The 25,451-nt window shown below is 40.0% G+C and overlaps 1 protein-coding gene across 1 annotated transcript in view; it reads left to right on the top strand.

Moving 5' to 3' along the window:
* Positions 1-25,451, top strand: part of MAGI2 (membrane associated guanylate kinase, WW and PDZ domain containing 2) — a 1,351,041-nt gene that overhangs the window by 1,240,189 nt on the left and 85,401 nt on the right. Inside the window, exons 17-20 of the mRNA XM_044920220.1 lie at positions 7,440-7,625; positions 9,232-9,385; positions 14,826-15,045; positions 15,638-15,781. Of these exons, the coding sequence (XP_044776155.1) occupies positions 7,440-7,625; positions 9,232-9,385; positions 14,826-15,045; positions 15,638-15,781 (704 nt within the window). The remainder of the gene's footprint in view (positions 1-7,439; positions 7,626-9,231; positions 9,386-14,825; positions 15,046-15,637; positions 15,782-25,451) is intronic.

Raw genomic sequence — 25,451 nt, 5'->3', positions numbered from 1 at the left:
CGGGAAACTGGCCCTGAGCCCACCAAGAATTTGCAAACACACAGGTCACACAACCGGGAAACTGGCTATGAGCCCACCAAGTCTTTGCAAACACACAGGTCACACAACCAGGAAACTGGCTATGAGCCCACCAAGTCTTTGCAAACAACAAAACCATTTTAACCCAGTCTCATGTTCTGGGATAGAACAGTCAAGTTATAGCTAATTACGATTCCTAATGCAATGCGATTTTCTTTAGATTACCAATCCATTCTTAGTACTTAGCTATGAGTTTGTTTGTTTTTTAATTGGCGCAAAATAAAAGCATACAGGGGTAAGATGTAGCTGACAAGTGTTTCTTTCTGGCCATATAGTTAATACTTTCTATACGGTGCTTTCTGCCCTTGGAAACACGAGTTTGGCTGGGCTTCCAAATTGCCAGTGATGGGCTTCTCTTCCCATTCTCCCCTCTGACCATCTGCTTATTACCAACTACAGGGTAACTAAACTGTTCAACCACAAGAGAATGACTAAAGGTGCTGGGGGGCGGGGGAAGTGCACTTTTGGAATATGCAGTCCTTAAAACACCAGCTGCTCAATTTTTGGGTCTTGCAACTCAGTTGGCTATGAATGTCAGGGAAGATGTTTTCATTTTTGGAAATCAAATTCCACAGGCTTTTAGGGGAAAACAAGTCCGCTTTTTCTTAATTTTACTGCCAATTTTTTAATAATATCAAACACATGTTTTTGCCACATCTTCACCCCCTGATAACCAAGAAAAACTCTTTCAAAGGACCACTCCATCACACTCCAGGAAGGGACAACATCTAGCTGAATGGACGTGTCACAATAGAACACGCTTATCCAGGACTCCTAGGAAGGAGACATGGAAAATAAGCAATTAATACTCAGCTCAGGTTTCTGAAGGCAGGAGAACAGGATTCTTCACCATGGGTTAAAGTGGTAGGAATGCTTGCTGAGATTACTCTTCTGTTGTTCCTGCATGTTCAGGGCCCGTCTAGAGGTGCTAGCTAAAGGCATTATATCAGGGATTGCAGGGAGGAAAGCAAGAATTGTGAAGGTAGGAGGGACCCCGCCTCAAAAGCATCTCTCCTTTCTTCTCCCTCCATAGATTTGATAGGTCCCTGTGTGCCACCACGAGTTTTTCACTAAGAAAGCTGCCATTTAGCCTTGGACACTATGCGCCCTCTTCCCTAGAATGACCCTCCTTTCTCCTTACTGCTCTGAGTCCACATGTGGACTCAATAATTCACACCTCTTCTCTACTCTTTTTGCCTGTTACCTTTACCGTGGAGTGGCTACTTTGTGTTGTAAGTATTTTTATATGAATCTCCCCAGCTAGACTGTGGGTTTCTTGAGGCCAGATACCATGTGTTGTTTTGTTTTTGTCTTCCACACTGCACCAAATGCTAGGCCTGTTAATAAGATGATGCTCTACAGAAATGTGTTGTCAATGGAGTAACTGATCCTCTTGCTCCGAGCCACAATTCTGAAACTAGACAGTAAATCATTGTCACAGATTATCTTAAGAAAAGCAACTGGAATCTTCCACTTGAACACACACACACACACACACACACACACACACACATTTCTATTCCTATCAGGTCACAGATTTTAAACCAAAACTAACCTTCCCTGCCTCTTTAAGCTAATGGCCTGTTGTATAACCTTCACAAATTAATGGAATTGTGAGCTAATGAGAGTTTAGGCTATTGATTGCCTTTGAAGTATTTACTTTTTTCACACTCATTTCAGAAACTTCTTGCTTGTAAGTTTGACATGATTGATGCAGAATCCACTTTCCGTATCTAGTGCTTTCCTCCACCTCCATCTACAATTCCACTTTGTGGATCGATTAACAAGGAAGTAATTACGTGTAAACATGAATAAACATGAGTCACACGTTTTCCTTCTCTGAAATAAAACACATAAAAAACAACAAAGAAACATGGGGGGAAAAAAGCGTGGGGGTCCTTCCCACGGATGCAGCTGAGAATTTCAGGAAGAATCCATCACAAAAAATTTCAGAAAGAATCTATTGCCAAAGCAAGAAAAGTCATCCAGGCAATAGTCTCATCTTCTTTATGGGAATGAACCCAAGGTAGAACTCAAGAAGAGCTCATTGGTTAACCAATGGCTGAAGGAGCCTGGATAAACCATACAAAGGTCCCAGAAGAGAGCCAATAGCCAAAAGGGAGGATCATTACATCCTGTAGTAGTGTGGCCAAAGACCCAGAGATTCCAGACCTTTGGAACAAACCTAGCATCCAGTCCAACTGTCTCTGAACAGCCCCACTAAAACAAGGGTGCTATGGTTCAGCAGTACCAAAGAGTTAGTTCATCTACAGGAAAAAATGGAATTGAAAATATAAAATTTTATAATATAAAATATAAATGTGGCATAGTGTTTTACCCACAAAGAAATAAAGAAAAAAAAAAGATGGGTTTCTTTTTCCATAATTTATGTGATTTGCAGTTAAAGGGGAAATTCCTAAGTAATGATACATTGTCTCCTTCCCAAATGTCAGTATGTTCAAAGCTGCATGACATATTGCAACTTTTCCCAAATATCTGTGTATCCTAAGCACACTGTGTCAAGAAGACTGGTCCAAAGGCTTGATTTATGTTGCTGCCTGACAGATGATGTCTGGAAGGCATGCTGTCTAAATGGACTGTGCTCCGGCAGTTCCCTTAGTCATCAATTCTGAGAGAATTAACGAGTACCATTCATCCCAATAATAGAAACCAAGGTCAGGGCCTCTTCCATGCTCTGTAATTCCATTAGCAATGCACAGAAAGCACTTGGGTCATAAGTTCTGTAGACCTGATAACTGAGCAAATGGAACTGCATCTTGTTTTCAGAGAGAATCCTCTGTGAGCACACCCCTTGTCAATGATTTGTTGTACATGAACGTTCAGTGTCCTTACATGTGTAGGGAAAATGCTGGTAAAGGAAAAGTGAAGCTGTCTTCAGCTGCCAGGAGTTTCAAGCACTGTTTTTACTAAAGTAAATGCCAATAGAAAACAATTTTAACAAAACTATGTCAGATACTTGCAATTATGGGCAGACCTTTTTAAGTTGTGTACTCACTCAAATTTTATGTAAACCACTCAATCATTCTAAGTGGCTACCATAACATTGATTTCAGTTTTCCTTATTTCATTTTAGTTTTTATTATTCAGTTTAGTTTTTATTCTACCTGCCATGGTGAAGTGAAAGTGGCCTTGAACCCAAGAGTTATCATTATAAGCAAATGAATCTGTTTACAATGAAACTTTCATCTCAAAATCTCAAGTAGCACACTTTCCTAAGCTAAATCTTACCAGCCATTCCCGCAGTCCTCATAATTCAAATTGCTTCCAACCTGGCATGTATCAAAAAAAGGAGGGAATAACCCGAAGGATTCAAGCTATATGCATAGGTTTGAATTCTGGCTTTGACACTTCTTTGTTTTCTTAACAATAAAATGAACATGATTATTATACTTTTATAGCTACTTCACGCTGTTGCTGTAAGGATTTAAAGTAAGTGCTTAGCACAGTGCCTGGAAATTAACAAATGATAACTTATTGTTTTTGTTTTTATTGCTGTTGAGCTCATAAAATTGTGTGTGTGTGTGTGTGTGTGTGAAATCTATATTTTGAAACATTTGGGGTTTTATACCCAGTAGATTCTAAATGATTCTCTGTAATGAAGGGGATTAGAGGCATGGATAATTCAAAACAGCAAATCATCCAAATACCAGCTGTATGTGTTTTAAAGTGTATTTTTAAATTTCATTTCAAATGTATTTCTTTTTTTTTTAATTATTATTATTTTTTTTATTCTTATGTTAATCCCCATACATTACATCATTAGTTTTAGATGTAGTGTTCCATGATTCATCGTTTGTGCATAACACCCAGTGCTCCATGCAGAATGTGCCCTCCTCAATACCCACCACCAGGCTAACCCATCCTCCCACCCCCCTCCCCTCTAGAACCCTGTTTGTTTTTCAGAGTCCATCGTCTCTCATGGTTCGTCTACCCCTCCGATTTCCCCCGCTTCATTCTTCCCCTCCCGCTACCTTCTTCTTCTTCTTCTTTTTTTTTTCTTAACATATATTGCATTATTTGTTTCAGAGGTACAGATCTGAGATTCAACAGTCTTGCACAGTTCACAGCGCTTACCAGAGCACATACCCTCCCCAGTGTCTATCACCCAGTCACCCCATCCTTCCCACCCCACCCCCCACTCCAGCAACCCTCAGTTTGTTTCCTGAGATTAAGAATTCCTCCTATCAGTGAGATCATATGATACATGTCTTTCTCTGTTTGACTTATTTCACTCAACATAATACCCTCCAGTTCCATCCACGTCGTTGCAAATGGCAAGATCTCATTCCTTTTGATGGCTGCATAATATTCCATTGTATATATATATTTCTAATGCCCAAAGAAATGACTTCAAATAAAGGAATGACACCATGATGTGCAGTCCCAAGTAAAAGGGATCTGAGGAGCTGTCCAGTTTCCTCTCCCTTCCTCTCTTCCCCTCTCCCTTCCTCCTCATGCCCTGCCCATCAAAAGACAGTGGCCACAAAGAACCAGCTTCAAGCAAAGTTTCTGCCTCCTGCTCTCCCCTGGATGAGGGCCACTGGTGAAGTGTTTGTGCCTCCCTGCTTAGAGGCAGGCTGCACTCACCAAATACAAGCACTGGGTGCTCATGAAGCAAGTGCTTGCATGGGGAGAAGAGACCACAAAGTCAAGAGACGCGGTGTGGTGCAGTGGTTAAGAAAGAGCAAAGCCCATGGAATCTGACAGACAGGGATTCTAAATAGTGGATGGACTTTGTGACCTTGGGCAAATTGCTAATGACTATACCTCAGTTTCTTCCACTCTGAACATGTGGTAGTAATGTCATCGGGTATCTCACATGATCTGTTAAGGATAAAATTATATATATATTAATGTAGTTATAATTGTGTGTGTGCGCGCATGTAAGGCTCGAGGCAGATAATGAGAGCATCTGTATTATACTGATTTCCCTTTGAATAATAAACTCTTACTTATAAACTGGTGTTTTCCTGCAGAGACCTGCAACATCTTTTTTGGAAAACCAGAGAAAAACAAACAGGACGCTTGCCCTCATCTAACATCTATATATAATCCCCCCCACACACACATCTCTCTTTCCCAAATGAAGCTGTTTTCCTGGGATGATACTTAGGAGATACTGTTGTATCATAAGCAAACCATTTCTTCAGTTTTAGCAGTATGACGGGTTTATGCCACATAGGAAGAATTCAAGCTGGGACCTACACACAAGCACACACACACATCAGTAGTGATATCAGAACCATTAAAAAGATAATAGTCATAAAAAGAATGAAAGAAAAGTGAAAACTTACAGATCAATTCTTACACCAGGCACTGTCCTAGTCACTTTACATAGGACAACTCATTTGATTCTCGGAACCATCCTGTGAAGTCAGTGATATTATTATTCCAATTTTCCTATTGAAAAACAAACTCAGAGAGGTCAGGTAACTTTCCAAGGATCACATGAAACATAGCAATAGACACGTGGGAAACCAGGGAGACCGTGTCATGTGTTGATGGTTCAGGGCAGTACTGAACCGAAAGGGGGCAAAAACAGGAACGAATGTTCACTCTCATTATGGTAGAAGACCAAGCAACTTGCAATACCTTATTTTTTAAAATAAGTTAAATGAATGAGTTCTTATTACATTTCTGCTTGAGAAGTACCTTGTCCCGAGAGCCTAAGATGATCTTTAGTATGCTTTAAGTAAGGTGTTCTCGATTAAAGCCATTGCCTGTGGTAGATAAAAAGGTGTTTGAGCTTCCAACACGATGTGTTTGACTTCAGAAACACGGGCTCAGCCAATATTTTCATATGCTATCTATAACCTTTCACAATGGAAATAGGTTCAAGGTGCTGGTTCATTGACTCACTGATTGTCCTTCCTTACCGTGGTTATTAGCTGATGTTCTGCCTTTCGCTAACACGTACATAAGATTGAGAGTTCAGGAAACAGACATTCCTGGAGCATAACAAATGGTGGAGTGTCTCTGCCTCTTTACGCAGATAAATCGGTAGCTGACGTCCACGGGGAGAGCAACAATGCAGAGTCACTGACAGGTGATTTCCTGGCTGCGGCTCCCTGTCTAGAAGGGAGAAAGGAAAAGGAACAGGTTTCTAGATTGTAAACTCCTTGGGGCAGGAGGGCCGTTAAAGGACTCTGTGTGCCATTGATACCGACTCCAGAAATAGTTATCCTTACAGGCATTCACACATTTACAGTGAACAGAAGTCAACCTGCTAAAAAGTCTTTATCCTCATGTACCTGGCTGTCCCTACATATATAAATAAATAACAAAAAAGAAAATAAGTTTTCATTGTTTTAAAGAGACATATACCCTATTGATCAATCCAATGCACATTTTCTTATTTTAATATCTAAAAAATTATACAGCCTCTTACAGTCCATGGGGTGTCATTGTTTAATCAGAAGAGTTGAGTACTTTTTTTCTTTCTTTCTTTCTTTCTTTCTTCTTCTTTCATCTTTCCTTTCTTTGTTTCTTTCTTCCTTTTCTTTCCTTCTTTCTTTCTTCTTCTTTCTTCCTTCCTTCCTTCCTTCCTTCCTTCCTTCCTTCCTTCCTTTCTTTCTTTCTTTCTTTTTCTCTCCTTTCTTTCCCTAAAACAAAAGTAGGTCATAATGGCGTCTTAGATTTGATGAAATATATTATGCATCAGGCATCAGCAAGATCTCAGCACCACTTAATAAAGTAAATCAGAAAGAAGAGGTAAGATTTGAAAATTGCATCAACTTGAAACTGAAACTTAGTAACTGATGGGAGATTGAGCATAGCTTCTTGACCAGCTGCCAGCCCATGTTAATATAGATTTCTTTCCTTCCCTGTTTTCTTCTCTCAGTAAAATGGAAAAGGGTAGAAATTAAATTCTTGGCATTTATCGTATCTTTCTGAAACTGTGGATTATTGTCTCTATGGTATGAGCTCACAATAGGTAATGCCTGCAGTTCTCAAAATTTTGTATGTCTTGAAATGTCTTGAGGAGCTTCTTAAAAATTCATGATTCTCACCTGCTGCCTAGACATTCTGATGGACGAGGCTGGGGTAAGGAAGAGAGCTGTACATTTAATCCTCGGGTGGTTATGATGCTCGGAAGTGTGAGAACCCCTGGTCCATGTATTTGGAGTTGGTCCATCCAGTTCCACTGCACAGGGCCTGAGTTTAGAAATTCTGACCTCACAGGACCCCCTTTCGTAGGTGTGATTATGATTTCAAAAGGCACATTTACTGATGAAAGGAAGATTTATGCCATCGCATTGTTTGCTGTGGGGCTGGGACTCAAAGATAGAACATGTGTTGGGAACACCCCTGATATCTGATTCTGTTGGGGATTGTTCTAGCTGTGCCCCATAAAATTGGACGCATCATCGATGGGAGTCCCGCAGATCGTTGTGCAAAACTGAAAGTGGGAGACCGGATCTTGGCAGTGAACGGCCAGTCCATCATCAACATGCCTCATGCAGACATCGTGAAGCTCATCAAGGACGCAGGTCTCAGTGTCACCCTCCGCATCATTCCTCAGGAGGGTGAGTGCCTGAGCCAGGCTGCCATCCATGGAGTGCCAGAGTGGCCGAAGTGGATTCTTATTTCCACATTTGCAAAAGTGCAGATCCCATTTACTCAGTACCAGCTGCATTCAGGGATCAAGCTGTGTGACATTATAGATAAATAGTGTGAATCCCAAGACACTGGGTTATTCAAATCATCCCCTGTGGTCCCGGGAGTACTGTTTTTTTGATGATATTAAGCCAGAACCCATTCAACAGAGATGATAGAGTCACAAATCTGAAAAAGAAAAAAGAAAAGTATTCATGTTAACAGTTAAGCTCTGGAGATTCTTCAAAGTCAGACTGATTTTTGAAAAGCTTGAGGAAGTTTTGTGGTATAAAGAGAGCTCATTTAGAAAACGTTGCATCTGATAAGAATTTTAAATTCCCACTTAGTCTTTTGAATTTCTCTGTATAAGGACTCCCCCCTGAGGCTTGAAGAGTAGTGAGCGTCACAACTCACAGCCATGCCTTGAGGGCCACAAGGATCTAAGTACCCATTCACCATAAAGTCACCGTTTCCAAACACAGTGGGTTCATTACTGGTTTGTAGCTGTTGACTCACTAATGACGTTCCAGAACGCAGTCCCTGGAGCTCACTGGTGAGTGGATCACAGCATCCCATATGGAGAAGGATGGGTTGACCCAAAATGTCAACAGTGCTGAGGTTGAGAAACACTTCCAGGGGAAAAGAAATTTTAAAATTTGGGCTGTCAGAGAAGAAAGGGGAAGAGTGGCTTGTAAAGGAATAGATTGCCTCCCTTTGATCACCCGACCAAATAAAAAGAACAGAACAAAACCTGTTATTTGCAGACACCATTATGTCTAAAATATTCAATAGAAATTAACTCTAAGCAAGATTGCTCACTAAAAATCTGACTTGCTTTTCCATTTTCTCCAGGCTGAAATATGTCTGTCCTGTTTCTATCACATCATACACAGATAATTTCAGTTGAACATGTGATGCTATTACAGGAAAATCCGAGAAGCTGTTTTAACAAAGAACAACTTTATGAACATTCTTCTGTCCAATGTTCTTTTTTTTTTCTGAAGAACCACGGAGTTCAGGGGGTTATTAAACAATAAGACTAACAAGGAACTAGAGAGAAGATTGTGAAAAGCATTTATTTCGGTTATATTTAGTTCCTTATCCAAACTTTGGAATACCAGTAGGACTTGTCGTTACAACCAAAAAGTAGTGGCTTAAATGTTTTCTGTCAGGGGGCAACACTGGAAAAATGGAATATGTTTTAAAGCTAACTCCTTTGGATTATTTTTTCATTGTTTTAACAGGTTTTTTTTTTTTAATCGTAATCTTTTCTCCAGACAAAATGACAGGAGACTCTGTTTATAACCTTGTTCGGCAACACTTATAACTAATGACATAATACTAATTCTGGGAATGGTACTGGAACTTGATTGGATAATTGATAAGTTTAACCTGCCATCTTAAAGTCTAATGGAAACGGAAATGACCAAAGCCTTGAGTCCTCTGAGGCGGCAAAGAGTTACCACCTCTGGCCACCTCTTGCCCTTTATCAGATGCCAACCTGACTTCATTTGCCACTTTGGCTCCCCTTTGCAGAGCTCAACAGCCCAGCCTCGGCGCCCAGCTCAGAGAAGCAGAGCCCGATGGCCCAGCAGAGTCCTCTGGCCCAGCCAAGCCCGGCCACCCCCAACAGTCCTGTTGCCCAACCAGCTCCTCCTCAGCCACTTCAGCCACAAGGACATGAAAATAGGTAAAGTTTCCCCTGGCTTTTCTGACTCGGAGAGGTGAGGGGGGTGGGGAGGAGGAGAGTTTGGGACAGGACAGGACACAGGCAGAAGAGAAAGTTCCATAAAGTAGAAATCGCTATGTGCGCTTTTCTGTGATTTTGAGATTGTATGTGAGTCACAAGTGTGATTTTATTAGCAAATACAAGTATCTGTTCTTCACATTAAGAGAACCTCTCCTGAAGAAGTGACGAGCAATTATCGATCAGTCAGGGCTAACTAAGCTGAAGAGCACATTGAAGAGAGTCCCAAGTGAAGAACATAGACAAAGGCCCTTTGGCAGGAAGGAGTGTGCCAAAGGTCAACGTAGTGAGGAAAGAGGTCAGGGAACATGGTTTGAGATGAAGCCAGTGAGAGTGCTAGGGGCCCATCTACAGGGTCTTGTAAGCATGTCAAAAATTTCGATCTTAAGTGTGGTGAGAAGTCATTGGAATGGGTCTTATGCTGAAGAGTGACATCACTGGATTTGCTTTCCAAGTCCTCTCAGTTGGCCACCCGGAGAGCTGACTGTAGGCTGGTCAGGGTGGATGTAGGTTATTCAGCAGTTAGAAATGGCTGCCGATGTCCTGGGATCAATGAAGGTGGTGGCTCAGAGAATAATGCTGGTATGGAGAGGGGCAAGTGTGGACAGACTTGTAAGCATTAATAAACGTTAGCATTTTTTACTGCATTTTGCCTTATATCCTCCTACCATGATCTAATGAGGTTCTTCCATTCCACATCATGAACTAATGTAAATAAGGCACTTTGAACTTCCAGGAGAAAAGGATGCCCTATAAGAACAGCACTGTCTTCTTATTGCGACTCGTGTGTGACAGGGAACCTGGGTTAGGTTGAGCCATTAAAGAAAGAGATGAAGACACGTTCCCATGCTGTGTCCCCTCTCTCAGAGGAGAAAAACAGAACAACCCACAGGAACATCTCCGTGTATAAAACCCTCACTGGTCTTTTCCATAATTCTAATGTTTTCTGAACATCTGCTTCCCAGCTCCTGCCTCCCGTGTTGGTGAAGATGAAGTGAGACCCAATTTCCAAGTCCCAGAACTCTGTGGGTTCATCACTCACGCAGTTGCAAAGCAAATATTTTCCCTCTGCCACAGGTGTTATTTCCAGAAAGCCCTGCTCTCTCTACTCGGAGCTCCCCCCTTTGCTTTCACGGGAAGGGAAATGTCTGTTGTCCTCAGCTGCGTATGGGTTTAATCTATTTCAGGGAAGGAAAAAGACTTAAGAACATAAAGCAAATGATAGGGAGGTAAGAATTTGACCACCTGTAAAGGAGTTAAGTCCTGGGTGCCTCAGTGATAAGCCACCGATGTGTTCGCTTTCACTGTGTGCTGTTTCAGCAGATTGTGCAGGCTTTCCCCGGGACCCCCTTCAGACTCAGGAGGAAGGGGCTGAGTGCCCGCTGTCTCTGAACCAGCTTCAGACTCTTCTGATGGCTCTGCCACTGTCTGTTAATCTCCCAGCCACAATTCCATCTCACTTTTCCAGAGTCAGACTCCCCTGGACGTGGGCTCTTGCTTCTGGCTTTGGGGTGGTACGGTTCAGTGGGGAGAATAACACTTGGGCGAGGTCACGATTGTCCCCCAACTGCTACTAGCTCACAAGTGGGACTCGTTGGCCCCTAGCAGAGAAGCAACAGTCTTCGGAATATTTTTTGTCCTGACTACAGCATAAAATGTTTCCTAATCCGGGGATTAACAGATTGACCTGATTCAAATTTTTATAAATCGGCAACAAATTTTCCCAGAGTTCTTAGCTATTGTTGCTTCACTAATATTAAAAGCCTGGAAAGTGCCGACTCCTAGAGGGACCTTTCTTGACACCCTGGTTTCCTGGCTTCACTGTGGATTGTTTAGCAGGTGGCTCGTTTACCTATGAATGAAGAGATTGATAATCTTACAGATCCCAGAATCATGTTCCTAGCTGCATTTAAAGATGGTCAGGGTATCAGGAACTCTTTGCCTTTCTCTAGATCGGGCTAGAGATGTCTCCAAGATAGCTTGTATGCCAAGCATCCGGGATGCGTCTCTTATTTGTTCATTTGTACAGGAAGTGCCCCCCTACCTCCATGTCAAATCAAGCCAGGTTCCCCGGGAAGGTGGGAGAAAATTAAATGGCAATCTGCTTGCAAATTTTTGTCTTATAATTTAGGATGACTGAATATTTTAGCCCATCTTATTTACTCTCAGTTTGGCTTCCTACTGACACCCTGCCCACCTCTCCTTTTTTATCTGTCCCTTAACATCCTTTTGGTATATGCTCAGGAAACAAAACAGTTTTAATATGGACATGAGCAAAACAGGAGAAGCATTTGTTGAAAACAATGAAAGAGGCAGTATGTAATATATTTCAAAACAAAGTATAAATAACAGAGTTCACCTTCCCGGGCAAGGGCAATTAATATCTGGCAGCGTTTTACACGGCAAGGTCAGTGGAAGGGCATTGGAAATTGACTTCTTGCACAGACTTCAAACCCTAGATGCTTAAGGCTGGATGGAATTCTTTTTTTTTTTTTTTTTTAGACTTTAGTTATTTATTTGACAGAGAGATAGAGAGCACAAGTAGGCAGAGAGGCAGGCAGAGGGAGAGGGAGAAGCAGGCTCCCCACAGAGCAGGGAGCCCGACGCGGGGCTCGATCCCAGGACCCTGGGATCATGACCTGAGCCGAAGGCAGCCGCTTAACCGACTGAGCCACCCAGGCGTCCCAAGGCTGGATGGAAATCTTAAAAGGCCCACACGAGGCAAAATCCCACCACAAGATTCCCTACCACGGGCAGTGTTTCCTGGTTCTGGAACTTGCTCATACCTTAAAATTCTGCTAGAATTTACCACTAGAAATCTGGTTTTATTATCTCTAAAATCTCTTTAATAATGGAATTAATAACTACAAAGAGTTACACCAATGACCTTCTTTCATGAGTAAAGGAAGTTTAAAGAGGCTATATTTTTTTCTTAATAATCCTGAGTTTTCCTGAAAATAGTGTTTCACACGTTCAAGGCCACATAATTTTTGCCCAAGCCAGGGTATCGTTCACTTAAAAGTTAGTAACGCTCGTAAAAAATTAAGTATATCTTCCTTATTAAAGACTCTTCAGTGTGCAATTCAACGTAAAATCCTGAGCCTCGGCCCTGGGGTCAAATGCAGGGGGAGCACCAGGAGGCCGGCATGGCTAACAGCTGTTGCATCTTAACAGGTCCTATTTGGGGCTGTTGCGGAGTCTTTGGGGAGACTCTATGTGTCACCCTCTTTTGCTACACCTCGTGATGCATCTGGTTGGAAAGGGGGCATGGGACGGCTCTGGCATACCCCTGCCACCCGGATCGTGAAAATAAAGTGACGTCTGATCCACCAAACAATTTTCTAGGAAGGTGTCAACACACGCCAACAAATGCTGGCCAGTTGGGCTCCTTTTGTTTAACTCATGCATTTGTGCGGTTAAGCATCGTATTCAAAGCCTATTTAAATAATTCCATTCTCGGCATGCACACTCGCAGTCCGGGAGTGGACACCTTGCTGAGGTGTAAAGCAAAGCCCAAATTGTGCAGTTCCCAAGAGGAATGTGTCCGATCTGCAGGGTTGAGTAACAAACGGGACCTGCTCAAAGTGTTGATTGAAATAACAGCATTACTGACCCCCTTCCAAAAGCCCCAAATAAATACATCTATGGCTGGACATTCTTAGTGTGTCCTCATCAAATATTAGATTGCACTAATGGCAGTTGTTCAGGTGAGTGATTTTTAAAAATATTTAGTCATAATCAGCATCAGTGAGACCATAAGCCAGTAAAAAAAAAAAAAAAAAAAAAATCTGGTTTTAAGGATAAAAATTCTACTGGTTTTGATCCTGTTTTCCTGACACATTTGAGTTCTTCCTTGGTCCTAAATATCTTCTCAATTCCTCAAACCCTCTATATTAATTTTAGATAAAACTGTCATTAGATAGAATGTATTCTTTTTAATCTTCCTGGATTTCTGAGCAGCTCCTTATGGACGTGGCGGTGACAATGGACGATGAATTACAGAATTAAGTGGCCTTTATGCTATCGGGATAACTTTTCAGTTTACCTTCTGAATGATCCCACAATGGCAGGCATTAGCTATGTTAGTCTCCTTTTGGAACTGGGAACCCCTTCAGCTTAGAGCAGTTTGGATTCACAGAACAGCACTAAACAAACAGCTCTGGTTTCTGTATTTATTTGTGAGTACACTAGCCCCCGCTTAATCTGCAGTTTTGCTTTCCATGGTTTCAGCTACCTGAGGTCAACCACGGTCAGAAAGCAGATAATCCTCCTTCTGGCATATTGCCAGAAGGTCAGTAATAGCCTAGCCTCACGCTGCACAGTGTAATCCTAGGGCCTAGGTCATGACGCTCGCTTCATCTCATCACTCGGGCATTTTGTCAGCTCACAGCATCACACAAAGGGTGAGTACAGGACAAGAAGGCGTTTTGAGAGAGAGACCACACTCACATAACTTCAATACAGTATATTATTATAAGTGTTCTATGTTATTATTACTGTTGATAATCTCTCACTGTGCCTAATTTATAAATTAAATTTTATCATAGGTATGTACGTATAGGAAAAAACATAGTCTATACGGGGTTCGGTAATATCTGCGGTTTGGGCATGTAACCCCCATGGGTGGGTGGGGGGCTACTGTAAGTAATATCTGGAAACAAGAAAGAGACAAATGTTGGACATAAACGTATTTGCCTTCCCTTTTGTCTTACGGCCATGATAGTATCTGATAATAGCACCTGATACTGATCTGATAGTTATAGCCTAATATTTAAACTCTATATAATATGTTTCTGCTCTTCGGAATGACCCGGTGACTTTCTACTTGACTTGTAGCTGATAATTAGACTTTGCTATCATTCCTTTAACCTGTAAAAGATAGTCAAAAAGACCCAACCTAGCAGGTTAAAATAGCACTTAATTATATGTTTATAGAGTATTTAGAGGTCACTTCAGTTGTGCTTTCATGAAGTAATGAATGGTGTGTGGGAGAGAGAGAGGGTGATAGAGTTGGTTCACTGGTGTTGAGACAAACTGATAGTTTGAGATATGGTTAAGTGTTTAGCTCCCTAGATTTGCTACAGTTGTACAAGTTTTTAAGTAAGCAAAGTCAGAGAGGGGTATCCATGAGTCCTTTTCCACAAAGCCCTGGTAGAGCAGTCATGTTTACCTGGATTTCTTACGGAGCCACATGAAATGTATACGGTATGGCATTTGTCAAAGATTTTAAAATAATACTTACCATCTATAGTTTTCTCAAAGTCCTGAACCCTCAAAAGGACGACCAAGAGGTGTAGCCCACATGTGCCTAGAGGTCATGTGATCATTCTAATCTCCTCAGAATGCTGAGCTATCAGAGCAAATCCCATTTCCATTTATTTAGTTACAGATCAGAAGTAAAAGCGAGGCAAGATGTGAAACCAGACATCCGACAGCCTCCGTTCACAGACTACAGGCAGCCGCCGCTGGACTACAGGCAGCCCCCGGGAGGGGACTACCAGCAACCCCCACCCTTGGACTACAGGCAGCCTCCCCTGCTGGACTACAGGCAGCACTCCCCGGACACTAGGCAATACCCTCTGGCGGACTATAGGCAGCCCCAGGTACCTCAGAGACCCCATTACATTTCAGTTTCCTAATGAGCAAACCTGTAATTCACACACACACACAAACACAACTCTGATACATTTATTTATGGTACTCAACAGCAGTGAATGAGAAAACTCAAAGGAGAGATAATATCACTCAGGCCTATATGCAGTCATTATGTTTGCCAAGTAAATGGATGAATACCAAAGTAAACACGCTCTACAGTAGTTTTTTATTTATTTTCGATCTATTATTTCGATTTATTTTTATTTATTTCGATTTATTTCGATTTTCGATCGAGACATGGGACTCGATCCCAGGACCCTGGGATCATGACCTGAAGCCAAGGCAGATGCTCAACCAACTGAGCCACCCAGGCGCCCCCACAGTGGTTTTTTTAATGACCAAAGCAACTGCATTCAGATCTTCTTGAACCTTTGGAATCTCGTCTTGCCTTTTACTAGATGGTGAAATCAGATTACTTTTTCTCACAATGTTACATCACTGGGGACACATTAACCATAAGAGAGAAGAACAGAGAGACTGACCACAGAAGCTTCTCTAATATTAACAACTGTTTATTCCATTTTCTCCCCAACTCTAAAGGATTTTGATTATTTCACTGTGGACATGGAGAAAGGAGCCAAAGGATTTGGATTCAGCATTCGTGGAGGAAGAGAATACAAAATGGATTTGTACGTGTTGAGATTGGCAGAAGATGGGCCCGCAATAAGGAATGGAAGGATGAGGGTAAGAACAGTCTCTTTTTATGGAACAGCTTAATTCTGAAAGAAGAACCCACTGTAGTACAGAGTGCCAAATCAGGTGATTCAGCATGCAGGCTCGGCACAGGGCTTGTTTTCTTTCCATTGCATGACTCAGTGTCCTAAAGGTTTGGTCAAACATTATTTAAGAATTGTATTATCTCTCATTTTCTTGAGTATAGCCTTCCAATTGGCAAATCTCCTTGTAATGTTTTAAAGATACAGTTTCTCTGAAGAGCAAACTAAAGAAAATGTAAAAAGTAACCTAAGAAATAGCTTGAAGTAAAAACACGGATCCATAATCTTTCCTATGGTTTGATGATATTTGGTTTTCATTTGAGAGTAAATCTTTTGAAATTTATTTTTTTGTTTTATGCTTTCTTTTCTCCAAGTTTATTAATCAAATGGTTCTGTGTTTCTTTGGAAAGATTTCTCTTGTGTTGACTGGTCTCTTGGCTTTGATACTGGAAAAAAAAGAGGACTAGGCTTCTTGGATACATGTTGTCCTTAAAAATGGTGGCATTTTCCAATGAGAGTGTAAGTTGAGGTGGAGTTTTTTAATATATAGCTATTTTGAGGCATCTGATTGATGGGTAACTGACTTCATCTAAAGGTACAAGACAAAACTTGATAACAATATAGAATACTAGTCAGTGTCTCTCTCTGCCTCTCTTTCTGCAAAATGGCCATTAGTAAGCACATAATAAAGGTTAGCTATTATAAATAAAATCTGGAATTCATTCTTGCGCTCCCTCGTTGTCCTTTAAATTAATACAGAAAAGCTGTGGTTCTTGGCTTCTGGAACCTCAGATTCTTGGGCTGAGCTCCACCAGCCACTTGCTCCCAAATAACTGAATGGATCTGTTATTCCTACCACCAAGTCTACCATTTCTGTGATTTTCATCCCCGAGTCCATGAATCATCCCCAGTGCAAAAGTAGGAAGAACATAAATCATGTCCATTTTTCTCCCTCCTTTCACAGTTCTTTGACAACTGGGAATTATCCAAGCTGGACTTCAAACCCAGGCAAGGGCTGAGCCTGTCAGGCTGTCTAGAGCCTGACAGCCCCTGCCTTGAGCCTCCTCTCACACCATCTATACAGGGTTTTAGATTAGGCAACCCGGCTTCCCTAAACACAGAAGGGCACTATCTTAACATGCTGCAAAGCCAACTCACAAGGGATTAAATAAACCAAAATCTTTGTAGTGTAGGTGAAAGCCACACAGCACGAAGGCCATGAGCAAAGTGACCAGACCCTTTAGGAGAGAGGGTAGCTCACCCACCCCGACTTCAGACGTGGCCCGTGTGGTGGGTTCCAAACGGTGGCCACGTTTTTTAACAAATGATCTAAATGGCTGTTAATATATCCAGCACTCCCAGGGCATAGAAGCATAAATATGGAAGTACTCTCCTGTAAAAAGAATATTCCTTCTTAGAGAATTCAAACCAGAGCAGTCGTTCTCTGCTGGGTCCCTGGCGTCAGCATCACCTGGGAACATGTTATAAATGCAAATTCTGAGCCCCACCGCAGATCTACAGAATCAGAAGCTCTAGGAGTGGGGTCAACATTGTCTGAATCTCCCCCTGGTGAATCTGATGCAAGGTGAAGTTTGAGAACTTCTAACTGAGCCAGAGGGAAGCTGACTTGACAAGGTATGACAAAGATAGGATGTGTGTGGCTCCGGCTTTGTTAATTCCCCCCAGGTCTTGTCGAAGGAGATTTCCATCCTGTTCCAGCAGTTTAACTGAGGTTTTTAAATCCATGTAAACACAGATTTAGAATTTAGAATTTAGGCAGGTGCTCAATTTTATGAAAGAGGCTTTTTCTTCTGGCAAGTGATAAAAATGAGTCCTCTACCTGGGTTCCAGAAAATGGTGTTTTAACTTCTTTTCACAGATTATAAAAATAAGCAATATTTTATAATTTTCCATGCCAGTTTTATGGAGCAACCTATTCTTCTGTGTACAAGCTATCTAAAAGGAATTATTATGGCTGGTTTGAGATAATATGGGTTAGTTTATCTGGGACTATAATATATATGTATTTCCAGCACTTAATTCTCAAAGAAAAGGAACCACTTGGGAGTCACAGAAATCCCATGGATAAAATTTTACTGGTTGATTTTATGTCCAATCTTTAAATTAAGGCTGGACACTTAGCAAGGATGGATGGAAGACTTTTTTTCTGCTCTGTATGGATTATATTTAATACTCAAATGTTTTGGGGGATTTTCTCACTCATGGACCAGTGACTAACTGCCTGTCAGGGAAAGGGACAACTTCACCACGTTAAGTTCAAAGGTGTTCATATTATCTACTGTCAGAATTAGGTAACTATTTTATATCTGCATGGTTGTTCTTCATCATAGCACATAATTAAATCAGATCTTATTTTAATGTTTATTATCAAATTTTAATCATTTAAGCTAATGTTTTCTACCTTCGTCTGTGCTTATCAGGAATTAGCTATAACCTATAATTCACAGATGTGTTTAAATTATTTTGTCAAGGACCAGGATCGATCAATATTTGCATGACTCAGTGGTTTGATTATTTTAAACTAATGTATAAACTGGATAACATAGGTTACCAATTTGGAAATTTTCCAATAAAATCAATCAGGGACCCATTTTTCCTCTTACTGTCAGATTCCCCCTTGATACCACTGGGGCCCAGATACATACACAGATCTTAATCATCCGTGCAGGTGATGCTTAGAAGACAGCTCTTTACTCCATGGATATTATGACTTGGTCGTAAAGCTCCAAGACTCCTGAGAAAAATGGGTGGACAAGAGATTCATGGGCTCTCATTAAAAGTAAACTCAAGACGCAGAGAAGCTACCACTGGCTTCTTCCCAGCCTTTAAAACATGAAGGCACATTTCTCCTTGTCAATGTGATCCCTCCACCTTCAATCTTAAACCGTCATTTCCTCTCCATGCAAACTAAACACACACCCACTGAATGATCAAATAAGTGTGGAAAAGATTGCATTTCTCCCCCCTTTTCATGATCAGAAACAGAAGGAAATACCCAGTAGTGGCTGGGTGATGGACATTGGGGAGGGTCTGGGCTATGAGCGCTGTGAATTCTGTAAGACTGTTGAATCACAGACCTGTACCCCTGAAACAAATAATACATTATACTATCAAGAAGAAGATAGCAGGAAGGGAAAAATGAAGGCGGGGGGGAATCGGAGGGGAGGATGAACCATGAGAGACTACGGACTCTGAGAAACTAACTGAGGGTTCTAGAGGGGAGGGGGGTGGGGGGATGGGTTAGCCTGGTGACGGGTATTAAAGAGGGCACGTATTGAATGGAGCAGTGGGTGTTATACGCAAACAATGAATCATGGAACACTACATCAAAAACTAATGAGGTAATGTATGGTGATTAACCTAACATAATAAAAGAAAAGAAAAGAAACAGAAGGAAGAAGCCAGGTAATGATCTGATCATAGCTGGATATCTTAGATGAAACATAGCATAATAGAATTGCTAAAATCAGAATTACTGTGAAAGAGCTGGATGATTCTGAGAAATCATTTCCTGTAACAACTAATGAATTACTAGGCCCTTGGGTCAGGGATGTAAATAATAGGACTTTTGAACACGTAGTTATGGCACCAGAGGTTAGCCTCTGAACCTGAGACTTTTCCTGAGTCTTTTATGATAACCTTCGTTGTAGGACAGTGGTGGCGTGTGCCTGTTTAGTGGTACCAGAAAGCCAGGAGCGGTGGTGCCAGAGGGGGTGGTGAGCATGGGTATAAGGACATCCTCCTCACACTGGGGGTTCTAGGAAACTGTGGCACAAATACATACCTTTAAAGCATGTACCAGGCGCCTGGGTGGCTCAGTCAGTTGAGTGTCTGACTCTTGATTTCGGCTCAGGTCATGATCTCAGGGTCGTGAGATCAAGCCCTGTGTTGGGGGTGGAACCTGCTTAGGATTCTCTCTCCCTCTCCCTCTGCCCCTCCCCCCTCCATGTGCATGAGTGCGTGCACGCGCTCTCTCTCTCTCTACTCTCTCGCTCTCTCTCTAAAAAAATAAAAAAGTTGAGCAGACAAAACATAATCTGTAAATGCAGAAAATACAGGGACTAGAAATAGAAACATAACCATCATGTCTGATTGCTTTCTTCAGTCATTCGGGAAGGCTAATGTCATAAGAAAAACACAAACGACATTCAGTTTTTAAGGAAAAGTGTAAGAAGTTACTAGAAGTTAAAAAGAAGAGTGTTTTTCAGTTTGTAAAATAGTCTAATAAAGTTGAGAGGGATAAAATTTTCGTACTGATGAATAAATCTCTGGTACAAAGCTCTTAGGGACACAATGTAATTAAAAACTGAAAATAAATAGGAAACACAGGCAAAGAATAATGAATATACAAAATAATTTACTGGTGAAGCAGGGCATCTTAAGAAATCAAGAGACATTTGGAAGAAAGGATAGTAGTTCTAATCACGTAAATAAAGTCTGACTGTCAAGTTAAAAGAGAATCTGAAAGGAGACCAAGTTTGCTCTTGAAAAGATAAAGTATTTTCCTGTTTCCATAAAACATAATATGTTCCCCATTTCCATAAAACATACTTTCTATTATAAAAAAGAACATCATTTTTTAGCTTCATCACCTCAACAGCTGTGTAACAATTGTATATGCCTTTTTAGCATCAAATAAGCTTATTTATAAAATGGCTTACCTTCTTGAAATTCATATGCACAAGTCTGCCTGCAGTGGGACTCAGGGTGACCTAAAAAATCTTGGTAGACTGAGCAAGTGCAAATAGGATATTGTTTATCCATCTTTTGCGGGGGGAGGCTTTTACTTAAATTCCAATTAGTTAACATACAGTATAATATTAGTTTCAGGTGTACAATTTAGTGATTCAATACTTAACATTTAACACCCAGTGCTCATCACAACAAGTGCACTCCATAATCCCCATCACCTATTTCCCCCATCCCCCAAACCCCACCCCAGTTCTGTTGACCATCAATTTGTTCTCTATAGTTAAGAGTCTGTTTCTTGGTTTGCCTCTCTTTTTTTCCCCTATGATCATTTGTTTTTGTTTCCTAAACTCCACATATGAATGAAATTATATGGTACTCGTCTTTCTCTGACTGGCTTACTTGCCTAGCATAATACACTGCATCCGTGTCATTACAAATGGCAAGACTTCATTCTTATTGATGGCTGAGTAATATTCATATATACATATATATATATATATATATATATACAAATATATATATACACCACATTTTCTTTATCTATTCATCAGTCGATGGGCATTTGGGCTCTTTCCATAGTTTGGCTATTGTTGATAATGCTTCTATAAACATCGGGGTGCATGTATCCCTTTGAATCAGTATTTTTGTGTCCTTTGGGGAAATACCTAGTAGTGCAATTGCTGGATCATATGGCAGTTCTATTTTTGTAGGTATAAACACTAGCAATGATTCAAGCACCCACAAACCCTAGCCCTGCTTGAAAACAGAACATGACCAAACTCCCATGACTCAACTTCCCCACACACTCCAGCCCCCAGGGAACCACCACTCTAAACAAACACTTATCATTCCTTCCGGTTTTACTACAGATGTGTGTATCTCTCAACTATATTATTTATTTAGTTTTGCACACCTTGGGAACTTTATATAAATGAATCATATTGTACATGTCCTTCTCTGTGGTTTGCTTTTTATACTTTATATTCATAAGACTCATTCAGGTTGATGCATGAAGCTACAGTTCACTTATTTTCACCACTGCAAATCATTCCATTGTATGAATCTGCTATAGTTGATAGTAGTTACCCATGGAGATTTGAGATTTTTCCATGTCAATGGACATTTGCGTTGAGCTTTTCGTAACTAACACAATCCTTATACATGTTTCCTGCTACACATATGCAAGAATTTTTTCTAGACTAGACTATATACCTAGGTGGGCACATATTTAACTTAACTAAATAACACAAAAATATTTTCCTAAGTGGTGATACAAATTTATACACATATGAACAGTATAAAAGATTTTCCCCTACTATACATCCTCATAAAACATCAATTTCAAGCTTTTAATAGGTAGATAGAAAATGACACATCATTTAGGCTTGAATTTGCATTTCTTGATTAAATATGGTGTTCATCATCTTTTCTTATGTTTATTGGGCTTTTGTGTTTTCTCTTAAATAAAAATGCCTATTCATATATTTTCCCTATTTTCTGTTGAATTGTTTCTTCTTTTCATTTGATTTTGGAAGTGTTCATATATTCTTGATGATAGTTTTTCATCAATTGCTATATTGCAAATATCTTACTCCAGTTAATGACTTGTAGTTTCACTTTCTTTATGATGCACTTTGGTAAATAGCCTTAATTTTAGTGTAATTGACTTAATAAACCCTTTCCTTCATAGTTTCCACTTTCTGTGTCGTCTTTGAAAAAATTATTCCCTAACTCATATTCCTAAAGATTTCCTATATCTTTCTCTAAAAGTTTTATAGTTTTGCTTTTCATTTCTAAGTCTTTAATCACCGAGAATTGATTTCCTGTGTAGTATAAGGAAGAAACCCAGTTTCAGTTTTTCTGTATGGATAACCACCTGTCACAGCATCATTTGTCGAATGCCCCTTATTTTCCCCCAATCTGCAATGATAGCTCTGTAATAAATAAAATTTCTATATGCAATGGTCTGTTTATAGATATTACACTGTTCTGCTGTTCTGTCTATGCCCACATTGACACTCTACTTATCTACCTTTTAATAAGTCTTGACTTTTGATAGAAAAACTGCCCATCCGCTCATCCCCAGACACACATCTTAATTCTTCAGGTGTGTCTGGTTGTTCTTGGATCTTTGCCCTTCCATATAAATTTTTTAGAATTTGCTTGTGCTATTAGGATTTTTATTGGAATTGTTTGGAATCTATAAAAAAGTGGGAAAACTCTATAATATTTATAATCTTTATAATATCGAATCTTTCTATCCATGAACATGATTTAATCCATTTATTTTGGTTTTCCTTAAACTGCTCAAAGTTTATAGTTTTTTCCATAACATGTCTGCAAATATTTTGCTAGATTGCTTCCAGGCACTTTGTTTTATTTTTGTTCTTATATATAGATTTTTATTTATTTATTTATTTATTTATTTATTTATTTATTTATTTATTTATTTTTAGAGAGAGAGAAAGAGAGTCCACGTGTGTGAGCATGGGGGAGGGGCAGAGGGAGAGAGAGAGAGAGAGAGAGAGAGAGCGAATCCTAAGCAGGCTCTGTACTCTGTACTAAGCCCAACGTGGGTTCAGTCTCACAACCTTGAGATCATGAGCCGAAATCAAGAGTCAGATGCTCAACTGACTGAGCCATCCAGGCGCCCTGATATATAATATTTTTAATGTAATATTAAGATAAACCGTTACCAGTAGAAAGAAAGAGAATTGATTTTTGTATGTTGATCAATCGTTATGCAAAATTACTAAACTCTTTTATTAATTCAAGTCATTTATCTGTAGCTACCTCTGGATTTTCTGCATAGGTAAACACATTTTCTGCAAATAATGAGAGTTCTGTGTCTTTTAAGTTCTTTTACTTTTTTTTTTCTTATTTTACTGCACATGTTCAACTTCCAATGTGACTCTAAATAGAAGTGGTCAAAGCAAGCACTCTTGTTCTATTTCTAATCTTAAAGGGGACGCTTTTAACACTTCACCACTAAACATAATGTTTAATGAGTTTATACAGATAACCTTTAACAGATTAAGAATGTTCCCTTTTATTACTAGTTTGCTAGGGAGTTTATTAGGAATTCATGTTGAATTTTATGTACTATTTCCATGTCCATGGGAAGTGTCATATGATCTTTTTCCTTAACATGCTGATTAATATGATTAATCATATTTGTGGGTTTTTATGTTATTATCACTCTTGATTTCCTCAGATAAATCCTACTTATCCATAGTGATCTTTTTATGCATTGCTCAATTCAGTTTCTGATAATTCCTTTAGGATATTTGTATCTTTGTTCTTGAGTAAGATCGGCCTGAAATTTTTTCTTATAGTGTGGTTGAATGATTTTGATATTAATGTTATTCTAGCCTTATAAAGTGAGAAGGAATAATCCTTTCTGTGTTTTTCATTGTTGATCCGGTCTGGGAAAGCTTATGTAAGTTGAGAAATGTCCTTGCATGTTAGGTAGAATGCACCCGTAAATCCATCCAAACCTTGTGTTCTTTCTTCATGTGAAAATTTTAAATCACTAACTACATTTCTATAAGAACTAGGATATTCTTCAGGTTTTCTATTTCTTTTTAACTTAATTCTAATAAATTTCCTTTTTCTAATAATTTGCCTATTCCATCTTAGTTTCCAAAGTGTTTATATTATCTTATTATATTTTTAATGTCTGAAGGATTTGTTTTTATGTCCCCATCTCATTTATTTGACCACTGTTTATTTGTGCATTCTTTGTTTTATCTTTATTAATTGAGCCAGAGATTTGTCCATTTTTTAATTTTTTTACAGAACCAGCTTACATATTTGTTCTCTTGCTTATTCATTACTATTTTTATATTTAGTATTTCTCTCCCTCCATTTTCTTTTACTCTGTTATTTTTATTGCTCCTTAAGTTGGATGCTTAGATCAGTAATTCTCCATTTTTCTTCATTCTATTAATAATGTATGAATTTAAGGCTGTAGTTTTGATATGTGGTATGTTCATGATTTTAAGTTCTAAATACATTTTCATTTCCACTGTGATTTCCTCTTTGACTCATAGATCATTTAGAAAGTGCTCTTGTTTTTGTATTTTTAAATGTATGGGGATTTTCTGGTTAGTTGTTTATTCTTGATTTCTAATGAGTCCTTGCCCCTCCCACAGGCTAAGTCTGTGTGCTCTCAAGGCCCTCGTGATGCACTCACTACTGGGTTCTGGGCAAAGAGAAGCATGGTGTCCTCCTTACCCTCTGCCACCTCAGCAGTGTAGAAGCTCTGCTTGGGCCCACAGTCTCAGAAAGAGGGAGGGAGGGTCCCAAATTCACATGCCTGCCTGGGCCAGGCAGGGAACATGAATGTGTGAGGCATGGAGAGCCTTTGCCCCTTCTGAGGAGCAGCCACTATGAGCCCAGGCCAACTGTTGATCAGAGGGGATGCTGGCTTCCTCCTTCTAAGTCTTTGATCTTTCAAGAGAAAGCAAAAATCCATATTTTTAAGAATCAACCAGACTTGAAAAAATGTTCTTTCTTAATTTAAAAAAGGTGTACATGTGAAACAAAGCAAGTCTGCAGGCAATGTGTGGATCCCAGCTACCTTATTTTTGTCAGTGTTGTAAACAGATACTAGGGCAAGAAGAAGGTGGAGAGGCTGTGGGCAGAGAGGCTGAGACTGTTCCTACACCTGCAGGTCCTACATCTATGGGTCCCAGCACAGCCAGTCAAAACTGTTCCAGGATGGCCCGTGTCTGTTAGAAGACACCAATGCAGAAACGTGTGAAATGCCCTAGAAATGGGCATACTGAGAAAACCGGCATAATCTGCAGCTCTTAGGCCTCATCTTTGTATTTGAAATTTTAAAGCTGGTTTTCATTCCCAGGAAATGTATTTTGGTGGCTCAGATAGACTCCTTTGCGTTTGTCATCTCCAGCCAGATATAA

The sequence above is a fragment of the Neomonachus schauinslandi genome, chromosome 12, assembly GCF_002201575.2.
Source record: "Neomonachus schauinslandi chromosome 12, ASM220157v2, whole genome shotgun sequence".
In the NCBI taxonomy this organism is placed as follows: Eukaryota; Metazoa; Chordata; class Mammalia; order Carnivora; family Phocidae; genus Neomonachus; species Neomonachus schauinslandi.
The sequence above is the reverse complement of the archived record's forward strand: the minus strand, read 5'-3'. Positions and strand labels throughout refer to the sequence as shown.